This window comes from Sminthopsis crassicaudata, chromosome 3 (assembly GCF_048593235.1).
Source record: "Sminthopsis crassicaudata isolate SCR6 chromosome 3, ASM4859323v1, whole genome shotgun sequence".
Taxonomy (NCBI): Eukaryota; Metazoa; Chordata; class Mammalia; order Dasyuromorphia; family Dasyuridae; genus Sminthopsis; species Sminthopsis crassicaudata.
Genome location: NC_133619.1, coordinates 279,101,465 through 279,122,472, shown reverse-complemented (window position 1 = coordinate 279,122,472; position 21,008 = coordinate 279,101,465). Strand labels below are relative to the sequence as shown.

The window sequence follows — 21,008 nt, the reverse complement described above, 5'->3', positions numbered from 1 at the left end:
AACCTCTCAGGACTCTGAAGGAAGAAGTAGCACTTTTTCTCTGAGAATCAAAGTGGGGTAAATGTAAGCAGGGTTGGAGATACAGTCTAGAGTAAGATTTCTACAACTTTTTCCAATCTTTATGCCTTTTCACCTGAGAAATTTTTATGTGACCTCGGGTATATAGGTATATAAGATAGGAATACAAATCAAACAATTGTTGATTATATATCATAATTTCATGACTTCCACATTCAGATATGTGATTCCATGAGGGATTGGAACCCACAATTTAAGAAGCTGGGGGTCTACAGCATATGCTTCACTAGTCAAACCAAATTAAGTAACAAGAGAAAAGACAAAATCTGAATGTCATTTTAAGCACCTAAATAGAATTTTCTTTGAATGCAATTTATTTAGGGAATTAATTTAATTTGGAAATTAGGAAAATGCTGTACCCTCATGATCTGCAGAACAATAATGATGTAGACCAAAGGATCAAGGTATGCAGAACAGAAAGCATCCAACTAAGAAAGATCTAGGGAACAAGAAGTTTAATGAATGAATTCCTTCAAAAAATCACAATCTAAGATCATATATTTCCAAACAGGTATTTCCTTCTGTGATTTGTCATTTTCTCTGATTTTTCTTTCTGAGGTGATTCGGGAGGAGTTTTCAATTCTTTTAAAGAAAAAGTAAGTGACAAGAGAATTTATCCTCAGAGAAAGGGCAATTCTGATGGATAAACAATACATGCAAATACAAGTGTTTACAAGAAATCCTAATTATAGGTGTGGTGTAAGTGTATCACCTTGTGCTTTCTTCCTCAGGAAGGGCTGAAGACTAGGCCACTGATTGATGGTGAAACAAGACACCAAGAGTCATCGGAACGAGGTAGAGAGAAGGGGGCAGGGGCGGTTAATTCTGAGAGCTGCTTGTGTTGCGGCCCCAACTCTAGGCCTGCCGGCTCTGGCCTTGCCTCGGTGAGCTTCTCTGAAAGATAACGATCTCAGGACAGTGTCGGGGGCAGTTTCCCTTGGCCAAACCGCTCCCTCTCTACAACACAGCTCCTTCGGAGGCTCTGGCAAGCAAGAATTGGTGAAAGCGGGCCGTTTGGTCAGGGGAAAGAAACAGAGTCGGATTCTAGGAATCCACACTGACTCCCAAACACCCCCCAAGTCATGCACTCTAGTAACATCCGAGGGAGCGCTAAACTGGGAGTGCACCGGCGGGGTGGTGAGGGAACTCCTGGAAGCACTTCCACACCAGGCAGAGCTCCCCGGGGCTGGCAGCGCTGCCGGAGCTCCGGGTCCCCTGTGGCTGTACCGGCGCCTGCACCTCCGCCTCCGCCTCCGCCTCCTTCACCCCCGCCCAGATCCAGTGGCCCTTTCGCTCGGGCTCTGGCAGCGGCGGTCGCAGCTGGAGGAACGCGCAGGCGCCGAGGCCGCAGCTGGCTGGGAGGGAGGCAGCGGCTGCCGGAGCGGTGGTCGGGGTAGCAGCTGGCCGGGCTCAGAGCGCGAGTAGCGGTCACTGTTCTGCACGGGTGAGTGGGACTCCTACCTAGTGGTTCTACCTTCCGCCGCCCCTTACGCCCTCCACACCCCCCGTCATTCTTTCCTGTGGGAAAGGTCCAGTACTCTCAGTAGGGGCTGGAAGAGCATTCCCCAGCAGGCAGGGTGGCCGTGCTTGCCTTTCTCCGCCTCCCGGTCCTGAGCCGGCTGAGGGAGTCCGGGCAGCGCTGGAGAAGCCGGGGGGAAATGAGCTGCTTAGGTGACAGAATCCAGCTGTGCGGCACGAGGGTCCCCCGGGCTCTCCCAGGGAGGAGTGGGGAGTTATTAGGGGTTCCTTGGGTTTGGGGCGGGAGGGAGAGGGAGTAGCCCCGGAGCTCCGGGAAGTAAGTGGGGGACTCGCCTCCGGGAAGGGGAGCGGACCTGAAGTTTAACTGCACCCGCCGGTTCTCGGTTTTTGTCGGACGTGGGCCTGAGGACTTGGGGCGGACAGTTTGGGGAGAGGGACTTGAGAATTTGGCTTGAGGTTGGGGGGATGGGTCGCGGAGTAGCTGGGTCCCAGCAGTGAATTCCCATTTTCCTCAGAAAGGGCAGAGCTGGAGCGCTTTTTCTGGGGAGGTGCGCGGTCGTGCCGAGTTTTCTCTCTCGTCTTTCCCTTCGGGACTGTGGAAAAGTTCTTCGTTGTGAGTGGTAAGGGTCTTGGGGAAAGGAGGGGTGCTAGGCTAGGGTACAGTCTGGTCCCCGGTTGGTGCCCGGGAAGGCTTGACGATTTCTGACTTCTGCCCCCACCCTCCGACATTTTGCGTCTCCCCCACTCTCTCCACGTGAGCATTGACCATTTTTCTGCTTCATTGTGTTGGTGGAAATTTTAACAAAGGGAATGACTGTTTTCTAGGCAGCTATGTGTGACAGCCGCCGGGGAGGAGGAGGGAATCGGAGCTGGTGCTTGACTGTTGACTTAGACTTGGCTCTCGGGAATTGGAGAACTTTCTCTAGGATATTGGGCCCTCTGGGACCATCTAGTTCTTTTACTCCGGGTCCATTTTACGGATGTGGAGACTGAGATCCCGGGAGAAGTGACTTGCTCAAACAGGTCACACAGGTAAGTAATATCAGCGGTGATATTTGAAATAGGTCTTCTGGCACCACAATCAGCGAGCTCTCCACTTTCCTAAGTTGTCTACCTCTGGAGGAGGGAAAAAAAAATTGTCCCTCCCCCTGATATTTGATACTATTTTTGTAGGAGCTGTGATGGGAATCAACTTTTTAAAAAATGAACCATAGTACAGATCTGGGATGACTTTGGGCCAATACGTCTGATAGTGATTGTGCTGTGGATGCTCCCTACCTTTAGTTAAAAGGAAGTCAGATTCATAATAGATAAAGGAGGGGGATTTGAGTGAACTTGGTTGGACAAATGGGTTTAATGGCGAATTTAAAGGGAAACTGAAGTTTTAGGGAAGAAGTAAATTCTCAAAACTAAAAAAAAAAAAAAAAAAAAAAAAAAAAAAAAAAAAAAATTGAAGAAGAAATCCAGGTGTTACCAAAGTAATGAATGGGATTGATTAAATTTAGTAGACAAGTTGGTTAGGGGTAAAAAACAAACAAACAAACAAACTAAACTAAAGAAACAAACAAAAAACCCCAAAAATTTATGTTTCATTATATTAGGACCCTGAAAATGATACAGCCTTGGGGGAAAAAACAACCTAACATGGAATCCTTGATGGGCTAAAGATTCTTAGGCTTTCATTTCCTTATTTCTGTTCTCAATGGCACACATGGTATGTGCATATGAAAATATTGCTCAGCTCTGATGTAGATATTTTTACTCCTTTGTTCTGAGTTAATACAACAAAAACATTCTGGACTTCTTCCTCCTCCACCCCTTTCCCTTTATTGTTGAATTGTTTTACAAACACTGATTTTCAGATCTTTGTTCTGTTTAAGAGAAAGTCACATCTTCTTCCAAGTATGCAATAAACTGGATTTTTACTTTAATACTGATTTAGGAAGCTCTTAGTCCTTAAAAAACAAACAAACTAACAAAAATAATTTGCATTTAACAGTACCAAAGGACATGTTTCAATGAAATGTAAACCTTTTCAGTATTAAAATTTCCAAAGCAGATAACCAAAATATCTATTGTGTGATAGATTCCAAAAATTGGCCTTAGTAATGGGACATAATCACCTTAAGGATGAGAAGCTATTACATTAATTTCATTTTGGGTTTTAAATAAAAGCTAGAAATTCAAAATGGCAGTCATTTTCAAGTATCATTGGAAAATGAAAAATATTACTAAGTTCATGATGTTGGGAACAGGTATTAAAAATGGAAACACTAACCTGTGTAGCTACATTAAAGCCTTGAATTAGTTGGAAGAAAAAATTGTTCAAAAATTCACACACTTGAGAGATGGAAAGAGGATTAGGAAGCGAAGAGAATCCGTCTGAATTTGAAGTGAGTTTCCAATCTTGGATCTCATATTTTCCTTTGTACATAAAACCCAAATCCGTCCCACAATTTCCTTTAATTTTTGTGCTCAACAAATACTTGAAAACATCTATATCACTCTTTTCTTTTCTAGGCTATATATTCCTAGTTCTTGGAATCAATCCAGGTATGGCATATTACCTAGGACTCTCACTATTCTATTCAGCTTCTTGACCTATCTTTCAATTCAGTACCACAAACATTTTTAAGCTTCTGCTATGAACAGAAGTTTCTCAGGATCAGAAACTGTGTATGGATTTCCTTTTTCCATACATATGTGGTCACAGATATCTCGAAGTGCTTAATTTTATGTGCTAAAAACTGTGTTATCCTCTAAGGATACAAAGGCAAAAAATAAAACAGTGGAAGGGATGGGTGAGAAATAACATGTGTACATGTAGGTATAAGTTAATTTGTGGAAGAAGAGAACATTAACACTAGGGAGAAGAAGATAGAGAAGAAATAGTAGAAAATCAAGAAAAGATTCCTTGAAATTAGATGAGGTTTTGAGAGTGTTGAGTAGTGGCTCCTAAGAGATGATGGTGAAGGCAACTCTTTCTAGGAGTTTGTGAAATAAAGACTTTGATTTAGAATCATTGGATCATAAATCCTATATAAATGTTAGACTTTATAGGGGCTATTAGTATCTCTATTTTGCAGTTGAGGAAACCAGGACATCTAGAAGTTAATTGATTATCCCAGAGAGTGTCAGGGATTTTGTCCTGTCACTAGGAGGAAAGAACAGTGGGTAACCTGAAGGGTTTTTGAAATAGTTAGCAAAAAGCAGGAGCTTAAGACAGATGACCTAGGTTTTCGTTAATTCTTCTAACAATATTTAAATACTTGTTGAGTGTCAGTCAGGTTCTTGTGCTAGGCTCAAGGGGCTTATCAGGAGCTGCAACAAAGTAAAACTATAATGTAAACAAAGTAATTTAGTGGAAGTTGGATAGGATTGCAGAAGCTGTCGGGAGATCTGGATAGTCCTTGTGTTCCTTGAAGGAAGTCAGGAGTGAGAAAAGGAGTGTGTTCAGGAAAGGAGGACAATTATGAAAAGGTGAAAAGATCGAGATGGAATATTGTATGAGGGAAATAGCAAGTAGGGCATTATGGCTAGAAATGAAGTTTGCAAGGAACTTGGAAAGATCCTATTGGAGCCAGATTATTAAAGCTTTAGATGCTAAATTAGAGAAGTTTTATGTTATCTTAGAGGCAAGAGGGAGTGACTGAAGGTTCTTGATGGAGGGAATATCATAGTCAAACCTGTGTGTTCCGGATTTTGTAGGTTTTCAAGAAGGATATTAGATAGGGAAAGCTCTTGGAGGCAGGAAGATAAATTAGGAAGATATTTCAATAGTCCTATGAAAGCTAGTCAGGAAAGCCTAAGGCTGTATTCCCACTGACACATACCCACTATGTGGTCTTGAGCAAGACATAAAACCAGAGCTCCAAATCTGTCTATTAAATGGGGATAATACTTTTCACTATCTAACCTCTTGGGACTGTTTTAAGAAAGACACTGCAAAACATAGGAGGGGTAGGGAAAGGCACTGATCTCATTGATATAGTAAACCTAGGTAAGAACTTTCTTTACCTAGATACATAGACATGTTATGCATTTCTAGCCTTAGAGAGCTGCCTAGAGCAGTGTCTGAGGAGTTTTATGGAAGCCACAGATGTATAAAATCCAGCAAGTGACAAAAGAGTCCATGACCAAATACCTAATCCAAATGTATTGTAAATACTTAAAAAAAAAAAAAAATTGGTTGTTTTCTCAGATATGAAGGGAGAACCTGTAACGTGCTCTCCTGGCAGTTACAATTACTAGTCTGTCCTAGACCCACCAGAGTACCTTTGACCACTGTCCTTTGCAGTGTGAGCTCTACCCGGCTCGCCTCCTCTGAGGCCTTCTAAGGTCTCTGGCCACAATCTCTTGAATCTATAGCTTAGTAACCGGTAGCGCACTCAAGAACAGCCACGTGTAATCTTAAAAGCCTTTATTATACCTACTCACATAATGCCCTAGCTGATGCCCTGACTTGTTGGTTCCCAAGTGAACACCTGGTCAGAAGACCCACGTGTTCACTACCAAAATCCTTACCTCTTTCGGCTACCCATCTTGGCTTGGCCACCCAGGCTAGGAGCCAGGGTGAACAGCAGGAGATTAAAGAGGGAGGTTGCTGCCTGCAGTGGGCTTATATAGGGCCTGTGAGGTCACACACACAGCCAATCAGCGAGAGAGTCACCCATTACAAAACTATCTCAATATGGCCAGGATCCCGCCCAAGGGCAGTCCTAATATCCACAGAAATTACTTCTGGGCCTCAATCCCTATGCACTGTGTCCGCCCATTTAAAGGGCCCTTACAATTCCCTTTCTCTTGTTTTGCGGGAACCGCACATCTCACCAAGCTAAACTTTTAGCACCAGCTATAGTTCACTTGGTCCATGAGATGACAGAGTGTTATGCCCAAGGAGGTACAAAGCAGCAAATCAGTAAACAGAAGTATGACAATGAGAACCAGGCTCAACAGTGGCCCAAGTGTTCAACCCATTCATCAAAGTCATACTCGAGATAATAAGCCAAAGAGGTTGGATGCCAATGAGGTAGGATGTCAACACTGAGGTGGGAAGTCAACAAGGTAAAACATCACAATTCTAGTTAACAAATATCAGTAGGTAGGTTGTCACAATTCTAGTTACATTTATCACAGTTCTAGACCAATTCTAGTTTCTTACAATTTTCTGTTGCACTTTTCACACTCCTAGAACAATTCTAGCTTATCACAATTCTCAATTGCACTTGTCACAATTCTAGAACAATTCTAGCTTATCACAATTCTCTATTGCACTTTTCACAATTCTAGAACAATTCTAGCTTATCACAATTCTCAAGTGCACTTTTCACACTCCTAGAACAATTCTAGCTTATCACAATTCTCTATTGCACTTGTCACAATCCTAGAACAATTCTAGCTTATCACAATTCTCTATTGCACTTTTCACAATTCTAGAACAATTCTAGTTTATCACAATTCTCTATTGCACTTTTCACAATTCTAGAGCAATTCTAGCTTATCACAATTCTCTATTGCACTTTTCACAATTCTAGAACAATTCTAGTTTCACAGGTGCACATAAGCAAAGTCATGTCCAGTAACATTGTCTCAATAACAATGGCAGGTGGGTGTGTTGGTTTTTCACCCACTAATTTAAAAGCATATTCCTTCAATAGAAAGCATAGGGCAAAGCCTCTTCCCAGGCCACCATATGGCAAGTGGCCACAGGAGAAGCAAGCAGGCCCATTGTCCATTTACAGTCTTTATATTGCGCATCACCCAAAACAGTCCATTTCAGCTGCAACATTGGAACTGTGTCTGGTGTCTCTGGTGTCACGGTCAGGAGGGGCATTGCTGCCATCAGCGTCTGAAGGGCTGCGGACATCTGGCTGGTCTCTCTGGACTGTTGTCTGGTCCTTCTCTTGGATCCCCAGGTTACAAATGTCTCTGGTGGGGATGAACTCTGCTGCTGGATCTGCACCTAGGAAGGAATGTCCCCGGGGCCCAACTTGGGCCTTTCCAAATGCCATCCAGGCCTTTCCACATCACAGTGGAAACAAAGTTGTTGTCAAAAAGATTAACAAGTCAGACAAAAGTCAGTCTGTCACTTAGCTGCACTTTCTGTGTATGCCCGAAGTGCATTGCTAAGGTAAAATGCAAAGAATTTAAAAATGTAAAACCAAAATAATTTAAAAGTGTAAAACCGAAATAGATTAAAAATGTAAAACCAAAATAACTTTAAAATGTAAAATCAAAATACTTTGAAGATGTAAAATCAAAAATGTTTAAAAATGTAAAATCAAAATTTAAAAATTGTAAGCAATCACATATCCCAAAATTCCCTTCTCTTGTTTAGAAGAGATCTTGGGGATAGTCTGTGCAGTAATGACTTTACTAGAACACTCGGCTATATCCCTGAATTCTTTTGCCTAAAAATCAAAGTTTGAGTTTCTGATACCGAATTGTACTCCAGGAGTGTGAATCAATAAATCTGATATTACTTTTCCTCCTGGGTCAAAGATCACACACTGTCTATTTATTCTAGTGATTAAAACAGCAATTTTCCAACCCATTCTAGACATAAACACTGTTTTATAAGTACCCGTAGGGGGTTGGGAAATCAAGCTCACCTGTGGAAGTGGAAAATCCACGAGGTAAGAAAAGAGGAGTTTCAACTCTCCAAAGACGATCCTAGCAGTTTTATAAGTATAAAACTCCACTCTCTCTAACTGCAAGATCTTGTCCCTGTAAGGTTTCTTAAAAATTAACTGAACTGTATTTTTAAAACTTTTCTGACTATACTCAATACCCCACAATTCCTTTTTGCCTTGGGGCATAAAGCCTACTCCTGTCCTTTGAAATGAAGACACAGGAGTTTTAAATGGATTAATGGGCAGTGCTGATGGTATTATCGCCCTTCCTTTTCCTCCTCCCCCTTCTCCCTTGGCCCAAAAAGGTGAGGCAGAGGGAAGAGGATTTGGAAAATTCCCCAAAGGCTGATTTAAAATCCAACCTGAGCTTTGCACATAAAAAGAACTAAACTTCTTCTCAATGAAAGAGTAATCAATAAATTCCTTAAAACAACAATGCACAAGGTAAACCAACAAAACGCTAAGAAGAATTTCTACAACTGAAGTCCATGTGATTCGTTTATTTCCTTCCTTAGTTTCTGCCACTGGTTTGAACTCTTCCTGTTCTATCTGTAGTAACCTAGCTTTTTCTTCTTTCTCTATCTCCATCTGTAGTTTAACCTGCAATTCCAGCAACTCTTGCTGTGGCATTTTATACTCTATACTGTCATACAAACACATTAGCTCTAGGTTGCTCCCTCTCCTAGCTCTATTTACTGGGTGTGGGGATAGCCTTTGTGGAGCTTGATTACAAGCTTCCTGCTGTTCTTCAGTGGTGATCTTTGTTAAAAGATCTTCCATCTGGCTCTTTAACCTCTTTATATAATAAGCATTATGTTCAGCTGTGTCCTTGAGCCTGATCCCAGATTTACCTGGGTCCATATTGCTTCTCTGTCTTCCCTCTTAAGTGGCGTTTCTACCGGATCTTTCAGAATCTTAATTCTGAATATTAAATATTTTCAAAACCTGATAATTCCTTATGTGTCCACCACGTTGGGCGCCATTTGTAACGTGCTCTCCTGGCAGTTACAATTACTAGTCTGTCCTAGACCCACCAGAGTACCTTTGACCACTGTCCTTTGCAGTGTGAGCTCTACCCGGCTCGCCTCCTCTGAGGCCTTCTAAGGTCTCTGGCCACAATCTCTTGAATCTATAGCTTAGTAACCGGTAGCGCACTCAAGAACAGCCACGTGTAATCTTAAAAGCCTTTATTATACCTACTCACATAATGCCCTAGCTGATGCCCTGACTTGTTGGTTCCCAAGTGAACACCTGGTCAGAAGACCCACGTGTTCACTACCAAAATCCTTACCTCTTTCGGCTACCCATCTTGGCTTGGCCACCCAGGCTAGGAGCCAGGGTGAACAGCAGGAGATTAAAGAGGGAGGTTGCTGCCTGCAGTGGGCTTATATAGGGCCTGTGAGGTCACACACACAGCCAATCAGCGAGAGAGTCACCCATTACAAAACTATCTCAATATGGCCAGGATCCCGCCCAAGGGCAGTCCTAATATCCACAGAAATTACTTCTGGGCCTCAATCCCTATGCACTGTGTCCGCCCATTTAAAGGGCCCTTACAAGAACCAAAAAATTTTACATCTCAGGAGTTTACTCCTGATTACTCCTAATCCCTGTACTACGGAAGTGATAACTGTACTTTCTTTTCTGAATGCTCACAAGCTCTTCATTACTTTAATAGTGTGTTCTACAGATGATGGAAGATACTTTCTTCCTTTTCCAGAAAGCAGTGAAAATTCATTGTTTTGTGTAAATAACAATAGTAAGGCCTGTATTGTTAAGTAGAAGAATACTTGTGAGTTAAGTAAGAAGTAAGAAGGCCAGAAAGGTATGTGTGTGGGAGCAGGTGATAAAGGATTTGAATGCCAAAGAAAGAATTTAATATTTGATGTCTGGGGCATCAGAGATCTTTGCACTTGATTGATCAGGTTAGTAAGTTCTCTTAAGTATGGTCCAGAGAATCCTGGGGGGTCTTAGAAACCCTTTCAGAGGATTTACAAATTCAAAATTAGTTTTTATTTCTATTATGGTAAATATCTGTAAATATAATCTGCATAAACAAAGACTCTGGACATAATATCTTCAATAATTTTTAATAATATAAAGGGATATTAAGAACAAAAGTTTGAGAACACTGGAATAGAGAGGGGTAACAAACCTGAGTTTTATGAAGATTATTTAGATGACTAAGTAGTGGGGAGACTTGTATGTGTAGACCATTTTCTCTTTCCTCTTTAAAAATTGGGATGTTTCAGTTACAGCAAGATTATGTGAGGCTCAACTGTGATAGATTTAGTTCTTCTCAGCAATATGGTGATCCAAAACAATTGCAGTAGACTTGAAGTAGAAAATTGCCATCCATATCTAAAGAACTATGGAGAGTGAATGTAGAAAGAAGCAGAGTATTTTCACCTTTTTTGTTATTGTTTTGTTTGCTTTTTCTTTCTTGTGTTTTCTTTTTCCTTTTGGTCTGACTTTTTTTTCTTGTATAACACGACAAATCGTATTGCTTGCAGTCTTGGCACAAGGGGTAAGGTAAGGAAGGGAGGAAGAAAAAAAAATTGGAACACAAATTCTTACAAAAATCAGTGTTGAAAACCTATCTTTACATGTATTTGAAAAAAATAAAATACTGTTGAAAAAAGACAGAAAATTGGAGTGTTTGTCTTCTTCGACTCTTAGACCACGTCTCCCTTTCTCTAAAATTTTCAAAAGAATCATTCAGAACTCGTGTTAAGTGTCTGAGACCAGATTTGAACTCAAGTCCTCCTGACTTCAGGGCTGGTGCATATGTCTATAGAAGTTGTATTTTTAAAAATTTGAGTTTGTGCATTAATTTCCTGTGCATTCATATTAGTCCTTTTAGGTACTTCTTTTTTCTCCCCAGTTTTTCAAATTTCTTTCTTTCTTTTTTTTTTTTTTTTTTTTTTTTTTAATATCTCAAGATGAGAGATATTATGCCATAGTGGGATAGTCTGTCTCAAAGCCTGGAAGGCCTATGTTCAGTTTCTGTCCTTTCTACATACTGATTCTGCAGTACCCTGGGATCACTTAACTTTTCAAAGCTCTGGCAAGTTTATAGGATCATTAACTTCCCAGAAGGTGCTGATATGCACTAACAGAAGGAAACTTCCTTTCCTGGGAGCTCCTTACATAGAACATTTTCTCTGACCTTATTCTCATTATCCTTCCATTCTACTGGAAGACCAACCTGCCGTTTTTTTTTTAGCAAATGGCTATGGGTCCTTAGGGTCTTAGTGACAAGCTTGATATGAGTTAGTTTGTTTTCTAATGCTGTTATTTATGTCTTCCACAATGTATTCCTCTAGTATCAATCTACCAAGTTTCTGTCTCCCAAACATCATTCAATCAAATAAAAGCAATTTACTTTTCTTTACAAAGAAGAAAAACCCCCTACAAAATATACCCAAATTGGATACTCTCCACTCTAATACACCTTAATCCTTGAGAAGAGTGATCTCAAACTGAAAGTGGGTGGCTGTAAAACATTCCCCTTACCAAAGTTACTTCTAGCTGTTTGGTACAGTAATAGTAGCTAGCTTTTCAAAGTACTTTACACAAATTCTCATAACTGATAGATGAGCTGCTGCCCTGACTGCTAGACAGCATCATTTCTGTGGTATGCTGGTCTCTGCTGCTGTGCATTCCCTTGGCAGAGGGGAACTTTGAAACTCTCTATATATTCAATTACCTAAGATCAGGAGGGGATAACTATAACAGAGACTGCAGAAAGAACAGAGGCATTCAGGGCTAGAGACAACCTAAAATCCCTGTCTTACCTGGAAGCTCATAGTAGTTCTCTCTTTGCTTATCAACAGGAAAGAAATAGGCTCTGTTCTAGTCTTTTTTATGTCCCCCAAGTTTGGGTGCAGCAAATAATTAAAAGGCTTTTCATCACCATGAAATAGATGGGCAACAGTGAGAGAATATCCGCTGTATCTCCAAAGCAATGATAGAAGGCCTTCATCATGATTTTGCAGAAGCAGGCTTATCAAACCTCCATCTCGATACACATGCTCTAAAGCCTGTGCCTTCATTGGCTAGTCACCCCATCACACTACTGACTGGTCTAAGCACATCAAATTTATTCCTATCCCTTTATAGTTAGCAAAGTGCTTTCCTTACAGCTATTAAGAGGTAGGTAGTGCATTATTCCCATTTTACATTTGGGGGAAATGAGATCTTATGACTTGTCCATGTTCCAAAAGCTAATAAGGGCCTGAGGCAGGATTTTAATTCATATTTACTGACAAAGTTCATCAATGTATCCACTAATTTTTTTGTCGTAGTTGGATAAAAACTCCAGAAGACAATATAACATCTTTTGGTGTACTCCTCAGGCTAACTGTAGTAAACAATTTACACACTCAAAATTAATATTACAAGCGAATAAGTAGCTGTCTCTTATTTTTAAGGTATTAAATGTAAATTTATGAAAATCTTTTGGGGTCTCATGGCAAAAGTCACTAATAGATTTATGCCATAACACATTGTAGCTTAGGCCAAGCATCTTGTAAATATTTTTGTTATATATTCATGCTATATCAATATTGAATTTTAATGGTATTTTATTTTTCTAAATACATGCAAAGATAATTTTCAACATTCATCTTTTCAAAACCTTATTTTTCTCCTTTTTCTCTCCCCAGCCCCTCCCCAAGACAGTAAGCAAAGTTAAAGGTGTGTAATTCTTGTAAAGATATTTCTATATCCATCATGCTGAGGAAAAAAAAAAAAATCAGATGAAAAGGGCAGAGAAAGCAAGCAAGCAAACACTACCACCACCAAAAACAAACAAAAAAAGATGACCACCTGTCATCAGATTCTGATGTTACCTCTTATCTTAATTTGCATTTCTGTATTCAATGGTGCTTTACAGCATTTTTTTCATGTAACTAGAAATTACTATATTTTCTTTGTCTGAAAATTGGCCATTTTGGCAGTTGGGGAATGGTTTGTACTCATAAATTTGAGTCAATTCACTATATATTTTAGAAATGAGGTCTTTATCAGAAACACTGACTATAAAATTTTTTCCTCCAGCTTTCTACCTCCCTTCTAATTGGTTTTGTTTGTGCAAACCCTTTTTAATTTAATGTAACAAAAATTATCCATTTTGTATTTCATAATGCTCTCTAGTTCTTCTTTAACCATAAATTCCTGCTTTCTCCACAGATATGAGAGGTAGACTTCCTTTGTTCTCCTAATTTGCTCATAATATCACTCTTTATGTCTAAATCATGAACTCATTTCAACTTTACTTTGGTATACAATTTCTTATTGAATTTTGAACCATTTCTTTGAATGTGCTTCATAATTGTGATTGGAATTAATGTTTTAATTCTAATAAACTTTGAAAATTCAAATAATTTGAATTACTAATTCACATTCAAAGCTAGTTTATTATAGTAGTAATTAGTATAGTCTCTCAGGTTTTTTTGTTTTTTGTTTTTTAGGGTTTTTTTGCCCTGGGGGGGAAAGAGGGAAGGGGAAGAACTTCATTTCTTAGAACTTAAATTAACCTTTCCATAGAAATTAAATTTGATATACTTTTTACTTTGAGTTTTATCCGACAAGGGGAAAGAAAGATAGGTTGGTTGATTTGGAAACCTTTTACTTTTGCATGGAACTTTCTCCATTATGCTGTTAACTCTAATTAGCGTGAATTTTTCAAGTTTAATGATGCTTACACATGACATACACTACAGGAATGATTTAAATAACTCTGGAGTCTATTATATTTCTAGTGTGTTACAATTCCATTCTTCATTAAGATTTATTTGGAATTGTGTTAAATTCAGTTATATTGTAAGTTTGGAACCTACATTGATTTTCTTTAGTACCTTTGTAATGGTTCTTAGATGGACAGATATGCCTTACACAGAATTCTGCTATAGGGGAAAGAAAGTGTTATAAGATAGTTTTGTAGTTAGTTGCCAGAGTGGTCCATTTATTTCCTTTACTGCTTGCTCATGAGCTGCATATTTTCAGTAATTTATTACATATGTTTTCTCCTCTTTAGGAAGAGCCTTAAATGAAGCAATAACTTAATGGGGTAGAAAAAGTGAAAAGTGCCTTTTAGCAGTTTTCTGGAATTAGAAGCAGGAAGTTTGTTCTCCTTTTTAAAGATTGCTAATTATTTCTGTTATCTACCTGGTATTTAATAATACCATTTGATTTAAGGTCCAGTCTAGAGAGTCTATCTTTGGTTTTGAGGACCATTTGCTTAAACCCATTCTGAAGGTTTTTAAGATCTATCATTAAGGGTGGCAAAACTGAAAATGTGTGTATATTTGCATATACATAATATTATATATATATGGATGTATGTAGATACTTCTGTGATTGATAATGTGTATGGTAATGATGGTGATATTTAATGTTTTTCCTTTTTAGAAAATTTCATTTAAATCCTGCATTTAGGCAGCTTGGTGATGAGGTTTAGATTTGGGGTACCTAAATGCAATTAGGGTTTAATTGAGGTCTAGTGGCAGGTTTGGGGTACAGGGAGTCAAATAGAGCTACCCTGCAACCCCTTTGGATTCGGCGCAAGAATAGGGAGTTAAATGAGGCCTAGTAGTGGTGCAAGAGTCCTCTGTGAAAGAATTTACAGACCTGAAAACCTAAATTGATAAAAGAGGTTTATTATGGGGATTGGAGGTAAGGTTAAAGTCTAGTTAAGGAAATAGGTAAAGATGGAGATAAGAGGGCACTGGAAATATTATTCCAGTGGACAGAGACCCTTGGCATGCCAGGCTTAAGGCTGGCATGTTTGGGACCTCTGCAAAGAGAGAACTCCAGCTTGACTCTTTTATAATGAGAGATTTAGCTAAAGGGGCCTGTGGATGGAGTCCCAAGTTGGCTCCTGGCTGGGTTTCACTGAGGGCTCGAATTTGCTTGGTGGGAGTTGGGAAACCTGAGTAGATCATTAGAATGGGGGCTGAGATACCATAGGGACTGGGTCAAGCCCAGATCTATTGGAATTCAAAGGGACGCTTTTGACCAGGATTTGTGAATCAAAGGTCCTAGCTTCCTGAACTGATAATGCATCAGCTAGGAGAGATTGGGAATCAAAAAGGAATAAATCAATATGAAAAGACTAGTTTCTTAAAGGGAACCCAACACGCTTCATTGGTTTAGCAGATATTGTACTGGGATCTTGACTTCTCATTTATTCTCCATATCAAATCTGTTATACCTGCTTATTTTAACTTAATAAACTCTTAAACATATGCTCTTATTGGTTCTCTGCTTCTTGCCACCACCATGGTGGAAGGCTCTCATCATGATATATCAAGATATCTATATCTATATCTATATCTATATCTATATCTATATCTATATCTATATCTATATCTATATCTATATCTATATCTATATCTATATCTATATCTATATATCTATATCTATATCTATATATATATATATATCTATATCTATATCTATATATATCTATATCTATATCTATATATATATATATATATATATATATATATATATATGGTATATTCTTACCATATACAATCCATCCTCAACTCAGCTGTCATTCTGACACATCTTTCCAAAATTCAGGTCTGACTGTATCATCTCTCCCTTAATAAACTCCAGTGTCTATCATGGTTAAGATCAAACATCAAATGCTTCTTGGCATTTAAAACCCTTCATACCTTTCCCCAAGTCTTCTTTCTCCTTTTCTTGTTCTCTCACACCTTATTTTCTACCAGTTACCATACTCTTTGCTGTTCCTTGAATAAGACATTTTATCCTTCTGTGGACTTCCAGCATTTTTACAGACTGTTTTCAATACCAGGAATGTCAACCTTCATCTCTACCTCCTGGCTTTTCCTATTTCCTTCATTCACAGCTAAAATTTATCTTCTACATGGAACCTTTCTCAATTTTAGGATCTTCCCTCTGTAGATTACTTCTGGTTTCTTTTTTATATATCTTATTTTTACATGTTTGATTGCATATTGTCTTCTCTAGATGTTTCCTCCATACCGGCTTATTGAAGTCAGAACTGAATCTGAAGAAATGTGAATAGCACAAAGTTAGAAAATCCACTCTAATGTTCATAAGGATTATCTGGCCTGGGGCAGAGCAGCCACAGTTGGACATATTAACTTGACTCTAATATAATGATATTTTGGTCCTCTTCTAGAACCAAGGACAACAACCAACCAGCCACCAAGATTGTGAAGTCCTTGAGGGCATGGACTATTTTACTGCAGAGAACATATTTACTAAGACCTAGCACCTAAAAGGCACTTAATAAAAGTGTATTGACCACATGGAAACTTTGGAAAAGTTCAAATCTTGCTTACAAAACTTAGTGGGGTTTATGATCATTAGTAAATCACTTTACTGCTATTAGTTTCAGACAACTTAAGACTTACCTAAGTATAATAAAGTAGAAAAAAATCTCACAATGGAGTCAGAAGCCCTGGATTCAACTCCTATAGCTAATGCTTCTTACTGAGGTAGAGTTGCCTATGATAGTGACATAGTGGCAGTAATATTTTGGGGTGCTTTACAGACACTTGACACAGTAGCTCAAGTATTCCTAAAATAGGAGCCAGAGTGATTATATAGTTTGTATTTGTGTCATAAGCAAATTGCATGATTACTGTGTGCCTTAGATTCATCTTGTGCAAAAGTAGAGGTACCTTATCTTCCAGGAATGGTCTAAGGGATAATGAGATGTAAAGTTAGATAATGTGGCCTAATACTTATGGAATTTTAGAAATGCTTAATAGAGTAGATTTTATCCCTGTTGTTACTTAGCTCTCTCTTCCTGCCTTGGTAATTACTGGTGTAGTTATTGTAAAGCCTATTCAAACAAAGATAATGAACTTGTGAAAGAACCTATTATTAGATCTTTAAAAGGTGTGGCACTTGAAGTGGGAGGGGGGAATTGAATTTAAAAGAGAATTAGACTTTTGTCTGGCAAGTGTTCAACATGACCCTAACATAAAACCTATGACTGCTGTGGGAAGGCATGTTGGTTTTTTTCTGAATCCCAAACTTGAATTAAGTTGAATGTAAACTAGTTCTTCAAATCCAAGCATTTAAAAAATAAAGCAAGTAGTAGCAAAGAAATGTTGTTATGCAAAATGTTAGATTGCAGAGCTGCTAAAATCCTTTTCTATTTGTGGTTGGGCTTTGTGGTCTGACAACTAACATTATGGATTCCTTTTTTGTGATAAATCTTCATGAGTAACTTGCTCCAGTCATCCTGTAAGTAGCAATTTGTTGAAATTTTGAAAAACCAAATGTTAAAAATTGTTTTTACATGTAATTGGATAATATATATATATATATTTTTAAAAAATCATTTTGCTCGGAAGAAGTCAGCAAGACAGAAACATATGAAGAAAATTTGAATTTGCTGTCTCTGCAAGAAAAAGTTAATGGAAAGGGTAATTTTTTTAAAATTACTGTTACTCATAAGTCCAGAAAAAAATTTTTTTTAGTTTCTTTCTATGTAGTTTCCCAATACTTAGTATTCCAGTAGAATTTAAAAAAAATTTATTAATAAAACTTTATTACATATGAAATTTGAAATAGATTTTTTGTCAATAGGCAAAATAATTTGAAGACCCAAATACTTTAGTTTTATGAAGTAGTGTTGCATTAAATTATAATTTTCTGTGTGAAATTATTGTGTTTGGAAACCTAGACCCTGAAGGAGTAGGCTTTAAAAACTAAATACTTGAAAACGTTTACATTTTGATCTATATAAAAGAATTTTGAACTTGCTTTCTGATGTTGTTGTGGATAATTTTTTTTCTTTGCAATTAAAAAGTTAACAAAATTAGGTGATTCACATTAACTTTACCTGTCATTTAATATCTGAAAATTTCATGGATTCAACAAATGTTTGTTGATAGGATTTGCAAGTTTGCATGGGAAATGAATTTATTCAGTAAACATTTATTAAACTCCTATATGTAAGATTCTGAGAAAAGGGAAAGAAATACCAGTCCCTTCCTTTAAGGAGTTTACATTAAATTGGATGATGGGGAAAGAAACATCAGCCTATAGAAAATTAAATACAAAACATGTACAAAATTAGGGGGTAATTATACTAGTCTAGATGAGAGGTAAAGAGGACTTTAACTTAGATGTGTCATATATGAGAAAAATATGGGATGTCAGACTTAGTGTGGAGGTAGACTTGACAGGAGTTGGCAACTAGATAGATGCCAAGGGTGGCTGGAAGGATGTTGTTGCCCAGAAATAGGGAAGTTTGTTGGAAATGATGATGGGTTTATTTCTTAATGATTTGAGTTTGAGAACCCTATAGAATCTCCATTTGGTGATATTTGGTGTTCAGTACCATCCTTAGATAGATACTATCTCTCTCTCAGTGGAATTTAAGAGTTTACTAGGGAGGGTTGGACAGAAATAAATACAAGGAGAGAATGTGAAAGAACTGTAAAAAGGACTAAGGAAGTTAGGAGGATAAAATGACTTCTGAACTGAGGATCAAGGAGGAGGTGATATTGAATAAGTACTTTAAGAGCAAGGGATAGGTATTGGACTGGCTTCTGCCAGGGAGGAAAACTGGTGGCAGAGCATTCTTGCTAGGAAGCTGGAGAGCAGGAGTTAACTTTTTTCATGTTTGTCTGATGGGTCCCCTTTAGCAGGGCAGTTAGGTGGCATAGTAAATAGAATTGCATATCTGGAGTCAGGAAGAATCATCTTTTTTGAGTTCAAATATGTCATCAGACACATATTAACTGTGAGACCCTGGGCAAGGCACATAATCCTGTTTGTCTCACTTTCCTCATTTGTAAAATGAGTCAGAGAAGTAAATGGCAAGCCACTCCAATGTATTTGCCAAGAAAACCCCAAATGGGGTTATGAAGGGTAGGATGTGGCTAAAACCAGTTTTCCTGACTCCAGGCCTGACATTCCATCCACCGTGCCATCTTGCTGTCTTAATGGTTTATAGGAAATATATGATTGTGTGGGGGGTGAGGGTGAGAAGTATTTATGAGGTATACAATGGCTATGAGAAAAAATGGAATTGGTTATAATCAGATAAGAACTAGGCTATTATAGTGGGAATAGAAAGAAATATGACATACTTTGCATCTGGGATATGGGTGACTCATATATTCCGTGTCAGTCCCTTGTAGTATCAGGCCAGAGTTAATCAAGACACAGCTGGAACATAGGAAATCCCATGGAATAAGAAATGCACTTAATAGGAAGTCATGAATCCTGGGTTCTAGTTTTGACTCTCTCTCTATTTTCTGTATAATATTGGGCTAATAACTGCACCCAAACTATTTCCTCACTTTTAAAATGAAGGAGCTTAATTTAAGATCCTTTTCCAGTGCTGGCTACTTGAGTATCTGGAAGAGAGAAAAGGGCAGGAGACAGATTCATTTATTTATTTACCAATGATTTATGAAGTACCTGTTATGTGCCAGACTCAGTGGTAGATATAAGGAATATAGAAACAAAAACAAAAATAAAAAATCTTGCTGTCAATGAATTTATATCTTAAGGAGGGGAAAAACATGTACAGATAAAACAAAGCATTGATCAGTAAGTATCTACTGTGTGCCAGACAACTGTACTAAGCACTGGGGATCCCCAAAAATATAACCCTACTCTCAAGGAACACACAATTTAGTGGGGGAGGCAGCATATAAATTTAAAGTAATCATGAGAAAAGACATTAGAGTTAAAGGGAGGCTTCTTTAAGGAGATGAGATTGTAGTTATGACTTTAAGAAAGCCAGGAATTCCAGAAGGTGAGAAAGGAGAAAAATCTTAAGTGTGCCCAACAGGTAGTGGATGAATTGTCTTTTTCAAGGAAAGGAAAAGAATATGGTGAGCTAAAGAGAAGAGTCTAGGATGACTTTGATATTTTGAATTTGGGTGAGTAGAAAGGATTTGGAACAAAACTTAAAATGAACCTATTTCCCTTGATACGTGGAAGTCTGATGCCATTTCTCTGTCTGGGAGATCTTTCAAGAAGCAGCCCTGAGGAATTAGAGTAACCAGCACCCAGAAGTCCTGGATGTAGGTGGGAGGTCCAACCATTTGGGGTTTTCTTGGCAGAGATACTGGTTTGCCCTTTCCTTTTTCAGCTCATTTTATAGATGAAGAAACTGACAGAGTTAAATGACTTGCTCATGGTCTTACAAGTAATATCTGGGGCTGGATGAGAAAAAGGAAGGAATATCTAGGAGCATTTGATGTAGATTTGGATTACAAAGGTGTTTTGTGTGTGTGCGTGCACGTGTGTATGTGTGTGTGTGTGTGTATATACACACACATATATAATAGTTTTTTAATTTTCAAAATACATGCAAAGGCAGTTTTTATATACACCCTTGCAAAATCTTATGTTCCAACATTTTCTCCCTCTCTTCCCTCTTCCCTTTTCCCTAGACAGCAAGTAATCCAATAAGATTAAACATGTGCAATTCTTCTAAACATATTTCCACATTTATCATGTTGAAAAAAATCAGATCAAAAAGAAAAAAAAATGAGAGAGGGAAAAAAAGCAAGCAAACAGCAACAAAAAACCATGAAAACACTATGTTGTGATCCACATTATTCAGTCCCCACAGATCTCTTTATGGATGCAGATGACTCTCCATCACAAGTCTTTTGGAATTGGCCTGAAAAACCTTACTATTGAAAAGAGCCATGTCCATCAGAATTGATCATCACATAATCTTTTTATTACTGTGTACAATGTTCTCCTTGATTCTACTCACTTTATTTAGCATCAATTCATGTAAGTCTCTTCAGGTCTTTCTGAAATCATCCTGCTGAT

At 38.4% G+C, this 21,008-nt stretch overlaps 1 protein-coding gene across 4 annotated transcripts in view; it reads left to right on the top strand.

Moving 5' to 3' along the window:
• Positions 1-796: 796 nt before the first annotated feature.
• The window catches only part of PRRG1 (proline rich and Gla domain 1), a 114,614-nt gene continuing 94,402 nt past the window's right edge, over positions 797-21,008 (top strand). Inside the window, exon 1 of one of the 4 annotated variants that reach the window (XM_074300849.1) lies at positions 797-873. In XM_074300849.1, the coding sequence (XP_074156950.1) occupies positions 838-873 (36 nt within the window). In that variant the 5' untranslated portion in view covers positions 797-837. Of the gene's footprint in view, positions 874-1,220; positions 1,523-2,111; positions 2,178-2,382; positions 2,590-21,008 lie in introns of those variants that run through there. The other 3 variants (XM_074300852.1, XM_074300851.1, XM_074300850.1) reach the window with 3 other exon arrangements.